The sequence below is a fragment of the Myxine glutinosa genome, chromosome 4, assembly GCF_964187855.1.
Source record: "Myxine glutinosa chromosome 4, kmMyxGlut1.1, whole genome shotgun sequence".
Classification (NCBI taxonomy): Eukaryota; Metazoa; Chordata; class Myxini; order Myxiniformes; family Myxinidae; genus Myxine; species Myxine glutinosa.
Window position 1 is genome coordinate 51,329,362 of NC_136264.1, and position 19,203 is coordinate 51,348,564.

At 48.9% G+C, this 19,203-nt stretch overlaps 1 protein-coding gene across 1 annotated transcript in view; it reads left to right on the forward strand.

The window, feature by feature from the left end:
* The window catches only part of LOC137424631 (SEC24 homolog C, COPII component), a 102,946-nt gene that overhangs the window by 51,883 nt on the left and 31,860 nt on the right, over nucleotides 1-19,203 (forward strand). Inside the window, 1 exon segment of the mRNA XM_068112291.2 lies at nucleotides 18,753-18,877. Coding sequence (XP_067968392.2) covers nucleotides 18,753-18,877 — 125 coding nt within the window.

Here is a 19,203-nt window from a genome sequence, read left to right on the forward strand (position 1 = left end):
GGGGTAGAAACCAAATTGGATGCTCAGAGGGATGAATTGGGACAGATGAGGGTGGCATCTACAAAAGAGAGCGAGGAGATGAAGGAGGAGATACGACGAGGTGTAAGTGAGGAGGTCTCGGGGGTACGCGAGGAGGTAAAGCGAGGTGAAAAGCGTATGGAGAAAGAGGTGAGGAATAATACGGCGAGGTTACAAGAGGGAATAGAAGACCTGACGCAGGAGGTGGAACAGCTGACGGTGGGACAGACGGAGTTAGTGGAGCAGGTACAAAGGAATACTGCAGTACTAGGAGGGTTAAAAGCGACACAAAGAGACATCAAGGACGACTTGATAGCGACGAAGAGGCAATGTCAGATGGTACGTGAGGGACTGACAACGAGGTTGGACGAGGTGACAGAAGTAATGGAGACGAAGGACCGGGAGGTGAGGACGCACATAGAGACGGTCAAGATAACCTTAGAGGACGAACCTGAGGAGACGCACCGGGAAATAAAAGAGGTGAAGCAAAAATTAGAGGAAGTGGAAGAAGAGGTGAGTGAAATTAAGAAGAGACGGACAGAAACTAAGAGAGAAATACAGGAGGAGGTGATGGAATATGTACAAGGTCGGTGCTCAACTCATAATGGTGTGCTCACTAACCAAATAAAGAGTTTGCAGGTGGCGAAGGAGGTGCGGAGACGGGGTGCCAAGGTGAGTGGCGATATACGAGGAAATGTATATGATGTGAGGGGAGCTTCAGTCGGCTTGGGGGTTGATTTGGATCCGGGTGTTCGTGAGAGGCCGTTGGTGAAGTGTGCGACAGGTCCGGTGTGCGAAAGAGGAGGTGTGCGAGAATGTCCGACCATGGGGTGTGTGAGGAAAAAGTGCGCGCCGAGGAGTGAGTGTGCTGTCGAGAGTGAGTCGGTCGTAGCGCGTGTGCGAGGGAGCACATGGAAGCGCGTAGTGAGGAGTGTTACAGAGGATGTAACGAGAGAGTGTACACCTGTAGTGAGTGTTACGGAGGGAGTAACGAGATAGTGTGCGCAAGAGGATGCGCGAGAAAGGTGTGTAACAGACGGGTGCATGGGGAAAGAGTGTGCTGTCAAGAGTAAGGAAGAATGCACGCCTGTGGTGAGTGTTACAGTGGGTGTAACGGGAGAGTGTGCGCAAGAGTGTGCGCGAGAAAGGTGTGTAACGGACGGAGGCATAAGGAAAGAGTGCGCTGGCGAGAGTGAGGGTGAGTGCGCTGTCAAGAGTGGAGGTGAGAGTAGTGAGAGTGACACGGAGCGTGAGTTGGTTGTGGCAGGTGAGCGAGGATGTACACCTGGAATGGAAGAGCGTGTGTGGGAATGCACACTGGAATTGGTAGTGAGGCACGTAGTTGGGTGTGCAAGTGAGAGCACACCTGTGATTGTCACAGAGGTGACCGAGGAGGGGGCGCGAAGAGGTGTGTTGGTGAGGTGTGCGAACGACGAGTGTGTGCAAAGGTGTGCAGTGGTCAGGTGTGTGACCAAGTCTGTGAGCGAAAGAACGAGTGCAATGACGAAGTATGCGGGGTGTACGGGAGGCGTTGGAGCACCGAGCTCGGTGAGGGTGAAAGGAGTAGCGTATGCGTGTGAGCATGCAGGTGAAGCACCGACGGTAACCGGGTTAGCGGTTAGAATGACATTTAGCCGAATCGGGCCCTCGGTGCGCGCCGAGCAGCTTCGCGTGCAGCGGGGATGCGAACCACGGCGGTTTCGAAAGAACCGCCGTACGCGATCCACGCTGGGCCTCGCTTTGAACGGCCGCGTCCGTGCTCCACTAGGCGGAGCGGGCAGCCCGATAGGAAGGGTCGTCATGGCGACCCCTTTTTGTTGAGGCGTTCCGGCAGGTCGAGATCGGGCCATTGGATGGCTCCGTGCCGAGGTGGTGCGTGGGATCTCGGCCCGGGTAAGCGTCCTTCCCTGCACCGAGTGCCGGACGCATCCAGCCACCGGCACCAAACAACCCGCATTCATTGCTCGGCTTTACGAAGCCGGGCTGTGGAAGTGAATTGGCGCACCGAGAGGCACTAGTGAGTGGACTGTGATGATGGTAATACTGACAGTGTTTTTGATCCGAAATTTAGAAAAGTGGATAGAATTGGCAGTAATGATTGGCAGATGATGGGTAGTGATTGGCAAATTTTTGATTTGTTGAATTTGGACGAACAAAATTTATAGTGAGAGATACCTGATGTGAGGGGGATGGCAACTCTGCCATCTCTCACATGCGGGGGCAAAGGAGCACTAGTTATGGGGTTTGGCAGTGAAAACTAGCCCGGGAGGGTTAGGATATAGTGTGTAGGGATCTAGAGAGATGACCTTAGGTAACGGTAAGGTTAGTTAGTGACAATGATACCTGTAGTGGGGACGCAGGTAGGTTAGTGTGGATGATAATGACGTGGTATGTGCTTAGTTTAAAGGGAAGACGGGGAGCACTAAGTTAGCAGGGCAACAGGTAGATTAGATGATGCTGTGTGAGTGTTGGAGGTGTATAGAAGTGTATTGTGAAAAGTGTGTGAGGAACAGGTGTGATTGCACAGGTGTGCAACTGGACAGGTGTGTGGAGCAGTGTATGAGAGTGATAGTGATGGGTATTGTGCTGACCAAATGCTCCGGGGAGGAAGGAGGGTGCAGGTGGCACCAGGTAAGATTGCACAGGTGTGCAACTACAGGTGAATGGAGAATGGTTGTATGGAATAAATGGTGTGGAATATATGGAGTATTGGAATGGATGGTCGTGGAGTGAGTATGGTGGAAATTGTGGAGTGGAGTGGATGGTGCGAAGGTGTGAATGGGGGAAGGATGGACCCCCATCACGAATACCCGGGGAGGGCAGTGTAAGTGTTAGGTAGAGGGTATAGGTAAATTGTGGTTGGATATTGGCATCTGTGGTGCGGGTGAAAGAATGGTGTTTGGATGGGTGCATTAGTGTTGTGGAAATGGCTGGGCGTGTAGCCTGTTAGTGTGTGTAGTTGGTTTGGGCACTCCACCACTGTGAGGATGTCGGCCAGGTGAGGCCGCAGGTGGGCTCTGGGAGCCGGTAGAGTTGTTGTGGATGGGGCCCGAGGATCCGGAGGATGGACCCGGGTAGCCCAGTGCCAGAGGGCACCGAGGGGTGACAGAGCCAGGAGGGGCCTTCCCCAGTTAGATAGGTTAGGGTGAGGAGCTAGGTAAGCTCGGGTGGCAACTGCAGTGGTGGAGGTGTGCAGGTGGGTAGACCTGCTGGGAGAGCTACACGACCCAGCCCTGAAATTGTGCAAGGGCACAGGGAGTTGCATCGGGGGAGTGAGACCCCAAATTGAGAAGCACCACAGTTTGGTCAATGGGAATTGGTTTTTAGAACCCATAGTGTAAGATGGCCAATGGATTGGCAGGGAAAGACCCCGGGTAGTGTAAAGTGTGTTAATGTCATTTAGAGGATAGCTAGGATTGAAATCTCCTCGCACCATCTACATCCACTCACCTGAGATGACGTACCTCCACACCATGCCAGGTTGTTTTTATTATTTTTATGATGCAAATGTTTTGGATTGTGAGACGCATCATGACGTGGGTGTGACATTGTGCTTGATGTTCCATATCTTCCTCCTTATGAGGATTGATGATGAATTGGGTGATGGCAAAATTTGGCGAGAGGGATTGTGGTGACGAATTTGGTATAGAAGAAATATGGGGAAGACGTGACAGTAGTGACGAATTTGTAAATGTGTAGATTTTGTAAATATGGGGTAAGGGCAAGGGTAGTGTAGGTGACGGGGGGGGGGGGGGTGACGTACGGTAGGGACGAGCTTTTCTCACTTCACTCTCCGTACGCACTTCGCCTTGCATTGCCTTGTTTGATGTGTACCCTTGTGACCTTACCCCTCGCTCATCTGTCTTCCCCCCTTTGTCTCCCACATGAGGACCTGTGCGCCACTGGGCGCCGAGGGGAGCGTGCGTGAGTCCGCCATTGTGCGCCCGGAACTCCCAGAACCAGCTGTATGCATCGATGCACCACATTATGGACCACATGTCTGTGGCCGAGCACCACTGATGGACCCCATGGGTTGGGGCATGGCCCCTCTGCTGGAACCGGCCATGAAGGCCCGAAATCTTGCTGGCGGACCTTGATCACAGGGCACCGATGCCCCACAGGTGAACCACACTAGTCGGCCCCCTGTGGGCCATAAATAAAACAAAAATGGACACGTTTGGGCAGGTTTTATTGCAAATAGGCCGCCAGCAAAGAAAATGCCAACATCTGGAAGAGAGCAATAGCCAGCAGAGGGAGCCGAAGAGCAAGAGACCACCTGCAGGGTTAGGGGTTGTCGATTTATTTTTATTGATGAACAGTGATGACTGTGCACCGATTGGTGCTTGAGGGTGTGTTGGTGCGTTTTGGGTGCTTTCATGGTGCGTCGATGCAGAGCAGACTGTCCCCCCCCCCCCCCCCCCCCCCAGAAAGAACAATCACAGGTCCTGGGTTGCGTTTTGTAAATAAAGCAGAGCCATTGTAAATAATGCTCCCCACCGTCAGTGTATAGTTTGAAGACCATTCCGCAATTCGGTTAGCTGTGGGCGTGGGTCTGTTAGGTAGGGTGCAATGGAGCAGCGGGACATATTTATTTATGTTTTAAAACTGTCGCACTCAGGGTCAGGTTAAAAGTAGAGGGAACTACACCTACGTGTCACACTAAATGAAAGTTATAGGCCCGGGACGTGCCTAAGAGGAGGAGGGTGCAGTGTTGCGGAAATGAGGATTGAGTTTTTTTATTGTGTTGTATTGTATGGTAAATTGTTGTGTAATATTGCTTGATTCTGGCCCCTCCTACCTCCGTAGTGTAAAGGTCAAAGGGCGTCCCATAATTAGTCCATAAAGCATACACGTCAGCCAATCATAGAATACCCCTGTTCGATCTTTATTATGTGTATCAGGGTAAGGCCTTGTCTTCCATTAAAATGACACTCCATTGCACCAAGTGAAACAGATAGATCCCCTTTCATTCCCATTCCCAAAAACGACAATTGCCAACTGTTCCCTCCGCGACTCCATTCGCCACGAGGTAGGCTTGGAGAAGAAGGGCGTGTCTCCACCTCGTCATAGAGGGGAGGAGTGAGCCAGCCCCGAACAACCAACCAAGCATGAGGGGTTTGGTTTGAGAGGGCGGAGGAAGAGCGATCGAGGAGGTTCGCGAAGGTTGAGGGGTGGGGCCTATATAACCCGCCGCGGGACGCTCCCCAAGGAGACGAGTTCTGAGTTCTGCAAAGAGACGAGCTTCAGAGAGAAGTGCGCAAGGAGGGAAGAGAAGCGAGAAGGAAGCCTTTAACACAAGTGCGCGAGAGAAGCGCGGGGAAGCCTTGAGAGAAGTGCACGATGTCACCCTGCTCGCTCCCAGCCTGACGAGGCCGGGTTTGCTGCGCGCCCTGCAAAGCCTTCCAGCTTGTGGTCCGAGCTGAACCTTCCTCCCGGTCCAGCCAATCGTTCCTGCCTCCATTCCCCATTCGTGTGAGTTTGTTCTGTTTGTTCTGTCCTGGGTATTTAATCAAGTTTGTATAAGCTAGTAATTTTCACTGTGTCACCTGCTTTTTCCATGTTCCCTGTAAATAACTTTGACTGCTCCTTTTGCTTGTGTGTGTAAATAATAAATCCCGTTACTCTTCTGTACGTCTTCTTCTTCCTCTTTACATTCGGTCGCTTTAGAGTTTTCCATATTGAATATCTGTGGCGCGACCTGGCCAACGTTCGGTGATCGGGTGAATCGGGGCAACTGTACGACCACGGGGCCTCCGCTCGGCAAACACAACATCTTATCCGCGGGCCGTAACAATATATATATATATATATATATATATATATACACAAAGAATTAAGTTAAGCACCCCCCCCCCCCCCCCCCCCCCGTTTTTTTACAACCTCGCACATTACAAGTTTGTTGTCGTCAAAACAGTGTAATATACCCATGTTATTGCTATATTTTCTGGAGAAGTGATATTATGGTCACATAAAAACATAACAATCATGCCGTTTTCAATATTTTATTCTGAATAATTTAAGGTGAAATTTTTTGGGAATTTTAGGCATATTTTCACCTCAATTTAAGTATGGAGCTATAGGTCCATCACGGACAGTGTGGATGACGTTTATGTTTTCTAACGTACAGTCATTGTTCTGAGAAGACCTCTAGCGATCTTTGCGTCAATAACGTGTGTAGGACCCACGTGATCGGATCACTGACTCAACCCTACGTCTCATAGACCCTGTAAGCCGTCGTATGCGTTGCTGTGGCAGGTTGTTCCATTCCCGATGTAATGCACGTTCCAATTCATCCAGATTGGCTATTGGAGGGACCATCTTCGCAATTTGTCGTCCCAACATGTCCCGAACGTGCATTACATCGGGAATGGAACAACCTGCCACAGCAACGCATACGACGGCTTACAGGGTCTATGAGACGTAGGGTTGAGTCAGTGATCCGATCACGTGGGTCCTACACACGTTATTGACGCAAAGATCGCTAGAGGTCTTCTCAGAACAATGACTGTACGTTAAGAAAACATAAACGTCATCCACACTGTCCGTGATGGACCTATAGCTCCATACTTAAATTGAGGTGAAAATATGCCTAAAATTCCCAAAAAATTTCACCTTAAATTATTCAGAATAAAATATTGAAAACGGCATGATTGTTATGTTTTTATGTGACCATAATATCACTTCTCCAGAAAATATAGCAATAACATGGGTATATTACACTGTTTTGACGACAACAAACTTGTAATGTGCGAGGTTGTACAAAAACGGGGGGGGGGGTGCTTAACTTAATTCTTTGTGTATATATATATATATATACATATATATATATATACATATATATATATATACATACATACATACATACATACATACATACATACATACATACATACATATACATATACATATATATATACACAGTCATGAAAAGTAAGTACACCCCATGTAAAGTTTTGACTTTTTCAACATATTTCAACATACAGCTATTTGATCTTCATTTCAACAATATTGACAGATAAAGGTGATGTAATATAACAAATATCATGAAACATTTACATTTTGTAGGCCATTGTATAATTTAAATAAACATAAATGCACATTTCACATGTGGAAAAAGTAAGTACACCCCTACATTTATCACTACTTCAAATACCTAAAATTAGAATCAGGTGCACCAGCTCAGGTGAAAATGATTAGAACATCGTTAGAGAGGATCTTGGAGGAACCTGTCTTATTTAAACCTCAGACATTTAGTTTGGTTTGCTCTTTGTTGTTGAAGTGTGTGGCATCACCATGCCTAGATCAAAAGAGCTCTCTCAGGCCTTCAGAAAGAAAGTTATGGATGCCTACGAGTCTGGGAAGGGATTTAAAAAGATCTCCAAACAATTTGAAATCAATCATTCGACTGTCCGGACAAGAGAAGATTCCAAACAAATGCCAACTTGTTCAGGCCAGGCCGCCCCAGCAAGTTCAGCCCGAGAGCAGACCGCAAGACGCTGAAAGAAGTCTCTAAGAACCCCAGAATGTCATCTCGGGACCGACAGGTAGCTCTTGCCACTGTTGATGTCAAAGTGCACGAGTCTACCATAAGAAAGATCCTGCACAAATTTGATCTACATGGGAGGTGTGCCACGAGGAAACCTTTGCTGTCCAGAAAGAACATCAGGGCAAGACTAAAGTTTGCCAATGAACACCTAGGCAAAGACCTGCACTTCTGGAACAATGTGCTCTGGACAGATGAGTCAAAGGTAGAGCTATTTGGCCATAGCACCAGAAGACATGTTTGGCGAAAACCAAAGACAGCATTTGACCACAAGAACCTGATACCAACTGTAAAGCATGGTGGTGGAAATATTATGGTTTGGGGCAACTTTGCTGCATCAGGGCCTGGGCAGCTCACTATCATAGAATCCACGATGAATTCTTCATTGTACCAGAGGGTGCTTGAGGATAATGTGAGGCCATCTGTCGGAAAGTTGAAGCTCAACCGAAGGTGGACTTTGCAACATGACAATGACCCTAAACATACCAGTAAATCCACGAAGGAATGGCTGAAAAGAAAGAAATGGAGGGTTCTGGAATGGCCAAGTCAAAGCCTGGATCTAAATCTCATCGAAATGTTGTGGGGGGATTTGAAACGAGTTGTGCATGCAAGAAACCCCTCAAACATCGCACAGCTGAAAGAATTCTGCATGCAGGAGTGGGAAAAAATTTCTCCCAGTCGATTTAGAGACTGGTAGACAGTTATAAGAAACGCCTACTTGAGGTTGTTTCTGCCAAAGGGGGCAATACCACCTATTAGAGCCAAGGGTGTACTTACTTTTTCCACATGCAAAATTTGCATTCATGTTTATTTAAATTATACAATGGACTACAAAATGTAAATGTTTTATGATATTTGTTATCTTATATCACCTTTATCTATCAATATTGTTGAAATGAAGATCAAATAGCTGTATGTTGAAATATGTTGAAAAAGTCAAAACTTTACATGGGGCATTGAAACTCACAAGGAATGACCAACAGTACAACAAGATGCTCTGAAATAACTCAATTAACATTGCTTTATATAAAGAAAGTCAGGGGTGGAGTTAGCTCACAAGACACAGAGACAGAATGGGCTCATTGGGCCTCCCACCATAGTCCCATCCTGTTGTTCAGTTAATTAAAGGAAGTTCATCCAAGGCCAGTCATGGGTTAGCTCTGATAAGGAGATGGTCAGCATTATGTGGCAACATGTTTACAACTTTCTGTATAGCAGCTGGCTTGGGAAAGTACAAAGGGGAGTGGACACTCATAAAACTGTCAACTTGCAAGATAATGGCAGAGTCAGGAGAAAGGCAAAGAGAGATAAGAGTTGCCTCCAAGGCCTGAAAAGGGGAACTAGAGATTGTGCCCACGCAGGCCAGAGCACACAGGCAGAGAACTCCTTATTAGGATATTACACATCCTCAATGCAGTAGAAAGAACTCAGTATCATAAAAGAGTACAGTAGCAAGTCAAAACAAAACATATAATTGGTTATACTTGGTAATTGGTAAAGCAGCAAGGATATACAAAGGGGGAGGGGCATTACAGCTCCCTACATACCGCCCTTTTGGATCTAAGATACAAAGTTATCTACGAGCCAATCAAAGGCCTTTATTTCAAACAAAAACAGAAAAATCATTCAACATATCACGCGAAGGCAGCCCCGTAAGAATGTCCCGTACCAAAGCACCACACAAACTCAGTAGGATGATTCGCGTCTGTATGTGAGTATGCAATGTAAGGCCGTAAAAGCAGAGTGATCAAATGGCACACAAAATCCACCAAAAGAGGTGGGAGAGAGAGAGAGTGTAACTAAACGTAACGTACCACACGAATGCAGCCCAGTGAGCATGTCCCGTACCCAGTACCGCACAACGAACCCAGCAGGCTGATCCGCGGGTGTGTGGGTGCAAGTGGGTGTAAGTGGATGTATGATGTATGTAAGTCGGGTGTAGATGGGTGTATGAGGTGAGACCGTAGAGACATGAAGATCGAATAGCGCGCCAAATCCACAACGAAGACCTCTCTCAGTGGGTTAAACTGCAGAAGCCTATCCTTGGCGGGGTTTGTTAGGCAGCTGCCCAGAATTCCCATCATCATGACCGTCATCGCCGCCCTTAGGAGACTGTGGTGCCCTAGACGGTGCATTGTCTTCAGCGGTGTGAGGTGTGGTGTCTGCAGCAATGTGAGGTGCGGTGTCTTGTGTGGCTTGTGGTGCGGGGATGGACAACTTACAATGGGTGGCGTGGATCCACGAAGGTTTACCCTCGCAGAAGACTGCCGTCGGTGTGACCAGTAGCACCTGGAATGGTCCCTTCCACCGTGGCTCCAAAGCAGCCTTGCGGGTGAAGTGCTTCACGAGCACCCAGTCGCCGGCCTGAAAGTTGTGGATGGCGTGGCCTATTGGTTCAGGCAGCGCCTCTCGTACTCGAGCATGGATGCTGCGTGCCACATTCGACAAGCCTATGCAAAATCTCAAAAGCATGTCATCCATTACTGGCAAAGCAAGGGTGGACATGTCTGTTGGTGCTGAAACGGGCAAGCTCATAGGTCGTCCCATTAATATTTCGTGGGGGGAAAGGCCCGTAGTGCGACCCGGGGTGGAACGAATGCTCATCAATGCAAGCGGAAGAGCCTCTGGCCACCTCAAGCCTGTGTCTGCGCAAAGTTTCGCTAGTTTATTCTTTAAAGTCTTGTTCGTTCGTTCCACAAGTCCTGAGGACTGTGGGTGGTAGACGCAATGGAAGGATTGTTTAACGCCCAACGCCTTCAGGATGCCCTTAACCACCTGCGCCGTGAAATGGCCTCCTTGATCTGACGAAATTATCTGGGGAATGCCAAATCTGCACATAAAATCCCGCACGAGGCGCTTCACTACTGTCGGAGCATCGGATTTGACGCATGGGTATGCTTCGACCCATTTGGTGAACGTATCTACGATTACCAACACATAGCGAAACGACATGCTTGGTTCCAATTCTGTAAAATCGAACTCAATAGTTGCGAACGGCCCACTAGGCGGGGGTCGTCCCCCATCATGTGCATGTCTCGGTGGCGCCCCTCTATTGTGTTGCTGGCAGACCACACACGATCGGCACACTTCGGATACAATCCGTGACAGTCCTGGCGCTGCCCAAGTGTAGTCTATCTGTCCCATCACCCCCCTCTGGCACACATGACCATTCTGATGAGCCATGCGTGCCAGCCAGGGCAGTAAAGCCTGGGGTGCTATAGGTTTTTCATCAAGGGTCCACATTTCCCCTGGCCCAGGGCATATCGCTCCTCGTTTGAGCCAGACCTCGTGTTCGGCCGTCGGTGCAGCATTTTGCAAATTTATGATATCGTCCTTAGTTGGTGTGGCGGGTGGTCCCGCAGTCGGTATGTCAGCAATCTGTGCGGCTGTCTTCTGTGCTCGTGTCACCATCGGCATGTTGCGTTCTATCTGTTGGTTGGCGGCCTTTCCTGCCGCCTCGTCCGCCCTTGCGTTGCCCCGGGCAACGTCAGTGTCCGCCCTTTGGTGGCCACGACACTTAATTACCGCGATAGCGCGGGGAAGTAAAATGCTTCGGAGGAGCCCTTCTACCAACGCGCCATTCTTTATCACTGAACCGGCAGATGTGAGAAAACCTCTCATCTTCCAGATGGCTCCTTTATCGTGGACTACGCCGTGAGCGTAGGCCGAATCTGTGTAAATGTTGACGGCAAGGCCTTCCGCCAAGCTGCACGCTCTGGTCAAGGCGCACAGCTCCGCCTGCTGTGCGGAAAATGTAGGTGGAAGACGCCCGCTCTCTACCGTTTCGCTATCCGAGCACACGGCGTACCCGGACAACAGGGACCCGTCCCATGCGCGCCTAGCTGATCCATCGACATAATATGTACAGTCGGGATATTCTAAGGGATTGTCCTTTAAATCCGATCGCACCGTGGAGACTAGCTGCACAACGTCGGTGCACACATGAGGTTCGCCCTCCTCAGGAGTGGGCATCAGTGAGGCTGGGTTGAGCGTCGTGCAACGTTCGATCGTGATGTTGGCTGCAGTGATCAGTGCGGATTCGTATTGCATTAATCTAGTGTTAGACAAATGCTGTGTGCTTCGCTGTAACAGCAGCGAAGTGACGCAATGTGGTACCCGTAGCGTTACTGGGTGTCCCATAACAATGTCCGCTGTTCTTTCTACTGCGTACCTGGCCGCTGCCACGGCTTGCAAGCACACCGGAAACCCTTGTTCGACCGGGTCTAACTTTTTACTAAAGTAGGCCACCGGCCGCTCCTTATCCCCATGGGTCTGTGTCAAAACTGACTGGGCGAAACCTCCCACGGCGTGAGTGTAAAGGGTAAATGGTTTCGCATAATCCGGGAGTCCTAATGACGGTGCCGTAACCAGCGCCTGTTTCAGCCTGTCAAAACATCGCCTCAATTCATCCGTCCATATCAATAGGTCCGGGGCATTTGATTTGGTCGCCTCGTACAGTGGTTTAGCCAGCAGCGCAAAATCAAGTATCCAAGTGCGGCAGTATCCCGTCATACCTAGGAAGCGCAGCATTTGCCGTTGCGAGCGAGGGCGAGGCAGCTCCGTGATAGCGGTCACTCGTCCAGCATCCAATTCTCGTTTTCCGTGCGAAATGGCGTGTCCCAAGTAAGTTACAACCTGCCGCACAAACTGAAGTTTTGGTCTGCCTACTTTGTGGCCTTTGGCCGCCAAGGCCTTTAATAGGGCCAAAGAATCCATTTCGCACGCCTCCTTTGAAGGGGAGCAAATCAACAAATCGTCAACGTATTGCAGCAACACTGACCCTCCCTTCAATTCCACATCCGCCAGGTCGCGGTGCAGCGCCCGGGAAAACAGAGTGGGGCTATCTGAAAACCCCTGAGGTAGTACTGTCCAAGTATACTGGCGCCCCCTATGGGTGAAAGCGAACAAGTATTGTGACTCAGGCGCGATGGGCACAGAGAAAAACGCAGAACAAAGGTCGATGACCGTGAAGTATGTTGCGTCCGGCGGAATTGACATCATGAGGGTTTCTCCGTTTGGAACTAGTGGGTGTATGTCCTGTATCACCTTGTTCACCTCCCTTAAATCCTGTACAAATCTCCATTTGTCCTTTGACGGCTTTTTAACTGGCAAAATTGGTGTATTACATGGGCTGTTAGTTTCTACGATAATCTTCTGTTCCACTAGGGATTGAATCACTGGTGCTATGCCTACGTCGGCCTCAGGTCGTAGCTTATACTGTTTTACGTTTGGCAAGCGCATCCCCGGCTGCACTGCTATCACTAGAGGTTTGGCGTCTCGCATCCGTCCAACCTCACCGTCGCTTTTGGGCCATAAATTGTCTGGCACCTCCGCTAGGAGGTAATCCGACTCACCCGGGTCCGTCAGCACTGCCCTCATGGCATAGGTGCCTTTGGGGGGCAACTCTGCCTCTTCGAACTTTCCGTCCCTCCGTTCTGCCTTAATGTCAATTGAGAACCCTTCACCGTTTTCGAGCTGTTTCAAAGTCCAGCGGCCCCTCTTACACCGATAACCATGTAAGGGAACTTCTCGTAACCTCCCTACCATCCAACCTACACTTTCCGGCGGCCACCCTTTGGCAGTAGTGAGGGTAACATGGGCGACCGCTCCTTCGGGGTATTGGGTCAGCGCATGCTGACTCGGGGTTAGGACTACCTCAATTCCTATTCCCTCACGCCCGATCCATACCCGTGACAAGTGTAGAGGCATCCATTCGCCCAGCTTTTCCTTAACCCTTTCCCGGTAGTTCTCGTCCTCACCCGTTGCATCATAGTACGCAGTGCAATGGGGTGGATTATCCTTTAAGTCCTTTATCGAAATTTGGTGCTGTTGCATCCAATCTCGCAGCACTGAACTGTCCAAACACACATTATCTATGATATATGTCCAAGCAGACAAAGCCCCTGGATCCAAGCGCCACCAATACGCGGTGGGGCCGGGACGAGCCAGTGCCGTCATCAACAAGTCGCGTTTAGACTCCGCGACGTCTACGAAAACTCCCTCCTCGGTACATGAGATTTGACAGCCCAAACGGCACAATAAATCCCGTCCCAGCAAATTCGTCGGGGCGGTAGTGGTCATCAAGAAAGCATGTTTAGCCTCCAGCGGGCCGCATGTTACTCGCACTTCCTCCGAAATAGGAAGCGCTTGGGGTAAACCCGAAACACCCAGTATTTGAACGTTCCTGGCCGTAGGGCGCAAAGAGGGCAATTGCCCCTTGTTAATTGTGCTGCGAGTCGCGCCCGTATCTACGAGAAATTCTAATTGTCTTCCCTCCACGTCCAACATCATGGTTGGTTCTTCTGCCGGTGTCATGGTCAAGAGAGGACACTCCTTGGGCGACTCGCCAGCGTCCCGTCAATAGGCCCCTCTATTGTATTGGGGCTGAAACCCCTTACGAGCCTTTGGGCAATCACGTATCCAGTGTCCCATCTGCTTGCAATAATGGCACGGTTCCTGCGGAACCGGTGGTGCGGAGGGCATAGGTCGTCCCTCTACAGCTCCCCTTCCGCCCTGCCTGCGTTCTGGCGGCCCCCAAAGTGACTGGTTCACTGGTTGCCACTGCGGCGGACCCCGAGGCGGGGCCCAGTTCCCCCTTGGTCCGTTCTGCATCCCACTATTGGGGGGTGGTCCGGGGTTTTGGAGAAGGGGTCTTGGTGGATACCAATTTTGGGGAGGGGGCCCTTGCACACTCCAAGTTTGAGGGTTTTGAGGAGGAAGGGGAAGAGGGGGTGGTATTGTCCATTGTTGTTTTACCTCGTTCATATTAATTAGTCCAAAATCTTCCTCAGTACAACCGTCGCAGTTTTCATTTTCGCTGTGGATCCACTCTCCGTTGGGGAATTGGCCCTTATAGAAAAAAGGATAACAACTCCTCCTATGTTCCTCTGGACCTCGAACAGGTCCCCACTTCTGGCACTGTTCGTGTATGTAGTTCTGACTCTGATCCCCTTTTTTATTTTGGTTAAATTGAGCCCGTTTCTCCTGGACAAACATTTGCAATATTTCCTCCTTAATATCCTTCTTCTCCTCTAGGGAGGAGCCCGGGCATTGTTCCAGTTTGTCGCATAATTCGTTGGTTGTCATTCCCTTCCAGCCGAAGAGGACGGTCTGTACCTGTTTCTTTAACACCGGCCGAAGCCCCTCGATTAGATATTGATTTACCAATGGTTGGGGTAGCCCTCCCAGCTGCATCGGACCCAGTCCTCCCCAGCGCGCCATGGCCTTTTCCAACCTTTCTCGGTACTCTCCAATTGGTTCTCCTGCCTTTTGTTTTATGGCCCCAATTTTTCCCCAATCCGGACCTCCTGCTGGCAACAGCGCATGCTCGATGGCACCCAGCAGCCGGAGCTTCAGTGCGTCCCATTGTGGTACTGTTATCTGGGCCGCTCCTGCTGCCCTTGGATCGACGTGCGGCCAGTGTGCTCTTAATCTAGCCCTTTCCCATACTTTGGGTGGGAGCACGGATACTCCCATATGAGTTATGTCTCGATAGTCGCACTCGCCGGCTAAAAACCAATTCGACATGGTCGGCACTATCTGCCGTGGATCTTCAATAAGCAAATGTTGAATCCTTTCCCTCATTACAGTTAAAGAGGATTCTTTCCATGGTACTCTTTCTCGAACCCCCTGTCCTTGGGCGTCAACTCCGATAACTTGTACAGGGCACAATGTTTTCCTTTCCTCTATTTCCTGACATTCCGATGGGGTAGTTTGTGAGGTCCTTTTCCCCTTACAACCTACCAGTGAGGGGTATAACCCATCCGGTCCTATCGGTGGCGGGAACCCTGCGATGTCGGTCCCGTCATCTATTCCGTTAGCCCCGAGTTGTGCAAACGGCCTTCCCTGGCTCGGGTGGTTCTGGGGTATCTGGGGCGCGATGGTAGCGGGGTTATAGGGAGGTGGTAGCGGGGGCGCAGAAAGGATAGGTGGTGCCTGAAACCCCGGGACAGGGTTTAGGTCTGGGGCTGGGGAGGGTAGATTGGTCGCTACCTCCCCTCTCGCGGGGTCTGGTTTTTCAACGAGCGGCATCAGTCGCGCGTTGGCCTGCCTCTCTATTTCCTTAAGCGCTTCATCCTGCTCTTTATTCGCCTGTTTCCTCAGACCCTTGAGTTTTGTTACCTCACCAGCCAAGCTGGCCTGTTTCGACTTTGCGTGTCGCTTCATCGCTTCTTCCTTCCACCAGCCAAAGACTTTCCAATAGTCAGGCGGAAAGTGTTTCGTGGCCTGTTCGAACTTTTCTAATGTCTCATACAACACGTCCAATTTTTCCAGCGCAAAAGACCCTCCTTCGGGCCATGGTTCTCCTAAATCCTTCGTCAATGCAACCCATGACTTCCCTGGTCTCACAGCAGCATAGCCATACCTCTTAAACATAAAAAATGCTGGGGTATGTCTAAGCGGTTCACCTGCCTTTACTGTCTTATTACCTATACTGTTACCCATCCTAAGAAACCTTAGCTTACCGACGTAGCCTTGTACTCGTGAGGATCTCCCGCCTCGCGGCACAGCTACACTACCTAACTCTGAGAGGCTCGCAGCCTTGTACCCGTGAGGTTCGCCCGCCTCGCGTGGTACGGCCGCGCTACCTACTCTCCTGAGAGGCTCGTCCGCCTACACAGCCGTCTATCCTACCCTTACTGCACTTTCCTGGCGTCCTACGCCCGTGTAATAGTTCTGATCTTACTTAAAACTAAAATCCCGACGTCTCCCGGGTAGGCCTCGGATCGGGACGCCGCCCTTATCCTTACCCTCACAACCCAGAGATCTATTACCCCTTAACCTCAGGCGCCCAACGTGGGGCACTTCTCCTTACGTAACGTTACCCTAACGAGTCCATAAACAATCAGTTGCTCCAGGACCCAAGCGGTCCGTAATTAAATTTAGGTTCGTGGAACAGGTATGAGCAGGGAACGGAACGTACGGCGACCGAGCAAGAGAGAGTGGGTTACAATTTGGACTGACCCCCGGGCTAAAAAGGAAAAAACAAAAGAAAACCACAGCTCACCTGACCCGGATCAATTGCCAGCTGGTCTCTCACCACTCCCTTGCCTGGGACCGCGTCCCGGACTGCCCAGACTGATCCCACCGCTGCCACCAGTTGTCGGATTGGGACTTAGGACTTGGGACTCAGAAGACTCAGAAGAAAGGAGCAACGGATATATTTATTGGAACTCGAGTACTCAAGCTTGAGGACAGCAAAGTTGCATTGAAACTCACAAGGAATGACCAACAGTACAACAAGATGCTCTGAAATAACTCAATTAACATTGCTTTATATAAAGAAAGTCAGGGGTGGAGTTAGCTCACAAGACACAGAGACAGAATGGGCTCATTGGGCCTCCCACCATAGTCCCATCCTGTTGTTCAGTTAATTAAAGGAAGTTCATCCAAGGCCAGTCATGGGTTAGCTCTGATAAGGAGATGGTCAGCATTATGTGGCAACATGTTTACAACTTTCTGTATAGCAGCTGGCTTGGGAAAGTACAAAGGGGAGTGGACACTCATAAAACTGTCAACTTGCAAGATAATGGCAGAGTCAGGAGAAAGGCAAAGAGAGATAAGAGTTGCCTCCAAGGCCTGAAAAGGGGAACTAGAGATTGTGCCCACGCAGGCCAGAGCACACAGGCAGAGAACTCCTTATTAGGATATTACACATCCTCAATGCAGTAGAAAGAACTCAGTATCATAAAAGAGTACAGTAGCAAGTCAAAACAAAACATATAATTGGTTATACTTGGTAATTGGTAAAGCAGCAAGGATATACAAAGGGGGAGGGGCATTACAGCTCCCTACACACACACACACGAGTATATCTATCTCATGAATATTTGACTCGGAAGCAATCATCAATATGTGCCTGTTGTGCCTTTATCAAGGCACATCTGTGTCGCTGATGCTGTGGCCCTGTCTATCAGTGTAGGAATTTGGAATTTGCAATGGGCACTATTTCACAATGGCCTGGTCTTTTCAAAAAGGTACCAGTGAATGCTAGCACATGAAATGACTGGATTAACACCCTCTCTCAAAGAAGACGTACCCATTGATTAGTGCTTTTGTTTTGTCGGGAAAATATTTTCTTTGAGAGTTTCTTCATAACCGTCATCTTACTATAATTCACCAAATGCCTGTCCGTCCGTTCGAAGGAACCGCAAAAACGGCTCAACCGATTGCAACGATATTTTGGGTGGGTATTCCCGGGACCCCTGGGAGTAAAATAGGCTATATTGTTTTTCCAATTTTCCAGTTTTTCCAAACGATGGAATAATATTTACCGATACGAACAGTGATGTGGCTTTTATTGAAATTCTACAAATACTGTTTAGATTTTGATGACAATTATGAATCTGCTGCGAATGCGGAAGTGGACAGATGACGGCAATGCTGTGGGTTTGATAATATCCAAATACACCAGTCATTCAATCGTAATGTTAAATTGTTAAAAGTTAATGGTGTTAATCGTTTTGTTAAAGTATCAATTGCTGATTAGAATTGAGTGAATACAATTATGATTTTGAATTCGTAATTGTGTTCACCCAACTGTACGGAACTTCACATCAGGATTTAAATATTTGTTTATGTCACGAATGTTGTTAAAAGTTTATTTTTTATTTTAATGTTATTTCGTTTGTGATTGGAGTTATGCTGTTTGGAATGAAAAAATGGATATTGAGTTCAAGTGAATGACGAAATGCCATGACAGTTTCTACTTTCTAAACGTGAATTCGCGGATCGCCATATGCAGATTCGCCATTGACTGGGTATGGAACAAACGTACCTGTTTGTTTGCCAGCGGGTACGTTTTTCATGGAAGTCCTTCACGAACTTGCTGTCGATGTCTGACGTGCGACTGAAGGTGCTACAGGAATGTGGAATTTATTGGTTTCATGCTTTAGCATTCGCCGTTTCTGCATTGTCTGTTTGCTTGTGGCCTCTCACCCGTGCATAGCACGGGTACCTCACTAGTGCAAACCAACTTGATTTTGAAAATGGCGACAGGACCTCTTCCACGAAAGCAAATCGGGGCAATATTTGCCTTGAAGGAAACAAGCCATACTTCATGTTTGTTCTGGTCTTGGAACATTTCTTTATATGTTAAGGCTGATGAGTCTTAGACCATTGCACATTTGTTTTGTGTTTTGATGAATTTCAATGTGTTTCGCCAATGTGTACTTCTGTTCTTTTGGCGCAGGAAAACAAACCACCCAACCCGCCCTCCTTCGTTTTCATGATTGATGTATCTTACAATGCTGTCAAAAGTGGCCTCGTAAGCCTTCTCTGCGAAGAGTTGAAAACTCTCCTTGACCACTTGCCCAGGTGGGGCCTTTAAGTCAGACGGTCTTCACCCTAAATGTGTCAAATGCTATTTTCATGAAAAGCCTTGCTCTGTTGCATGCTGTTTAAGCACAGCAAGCCTGTTTTTTTTTCTCTCTCCTTTTTCCTGTAACGACATGGTAACATTCCTTTTCGTGCTGAGCTGGCCAGCAGTGGTCATTAATAAGACTAATTTGGAGGGCGATGTTCATAAAACCAATAATATCAAGTCCTATTTAAATTAATATTTGTGCCCAATGGGTTATTATTTATCATTTATTTATTAGCGTGTCAAATGTATTTATTACTCAGCCACAATCACAGGACAG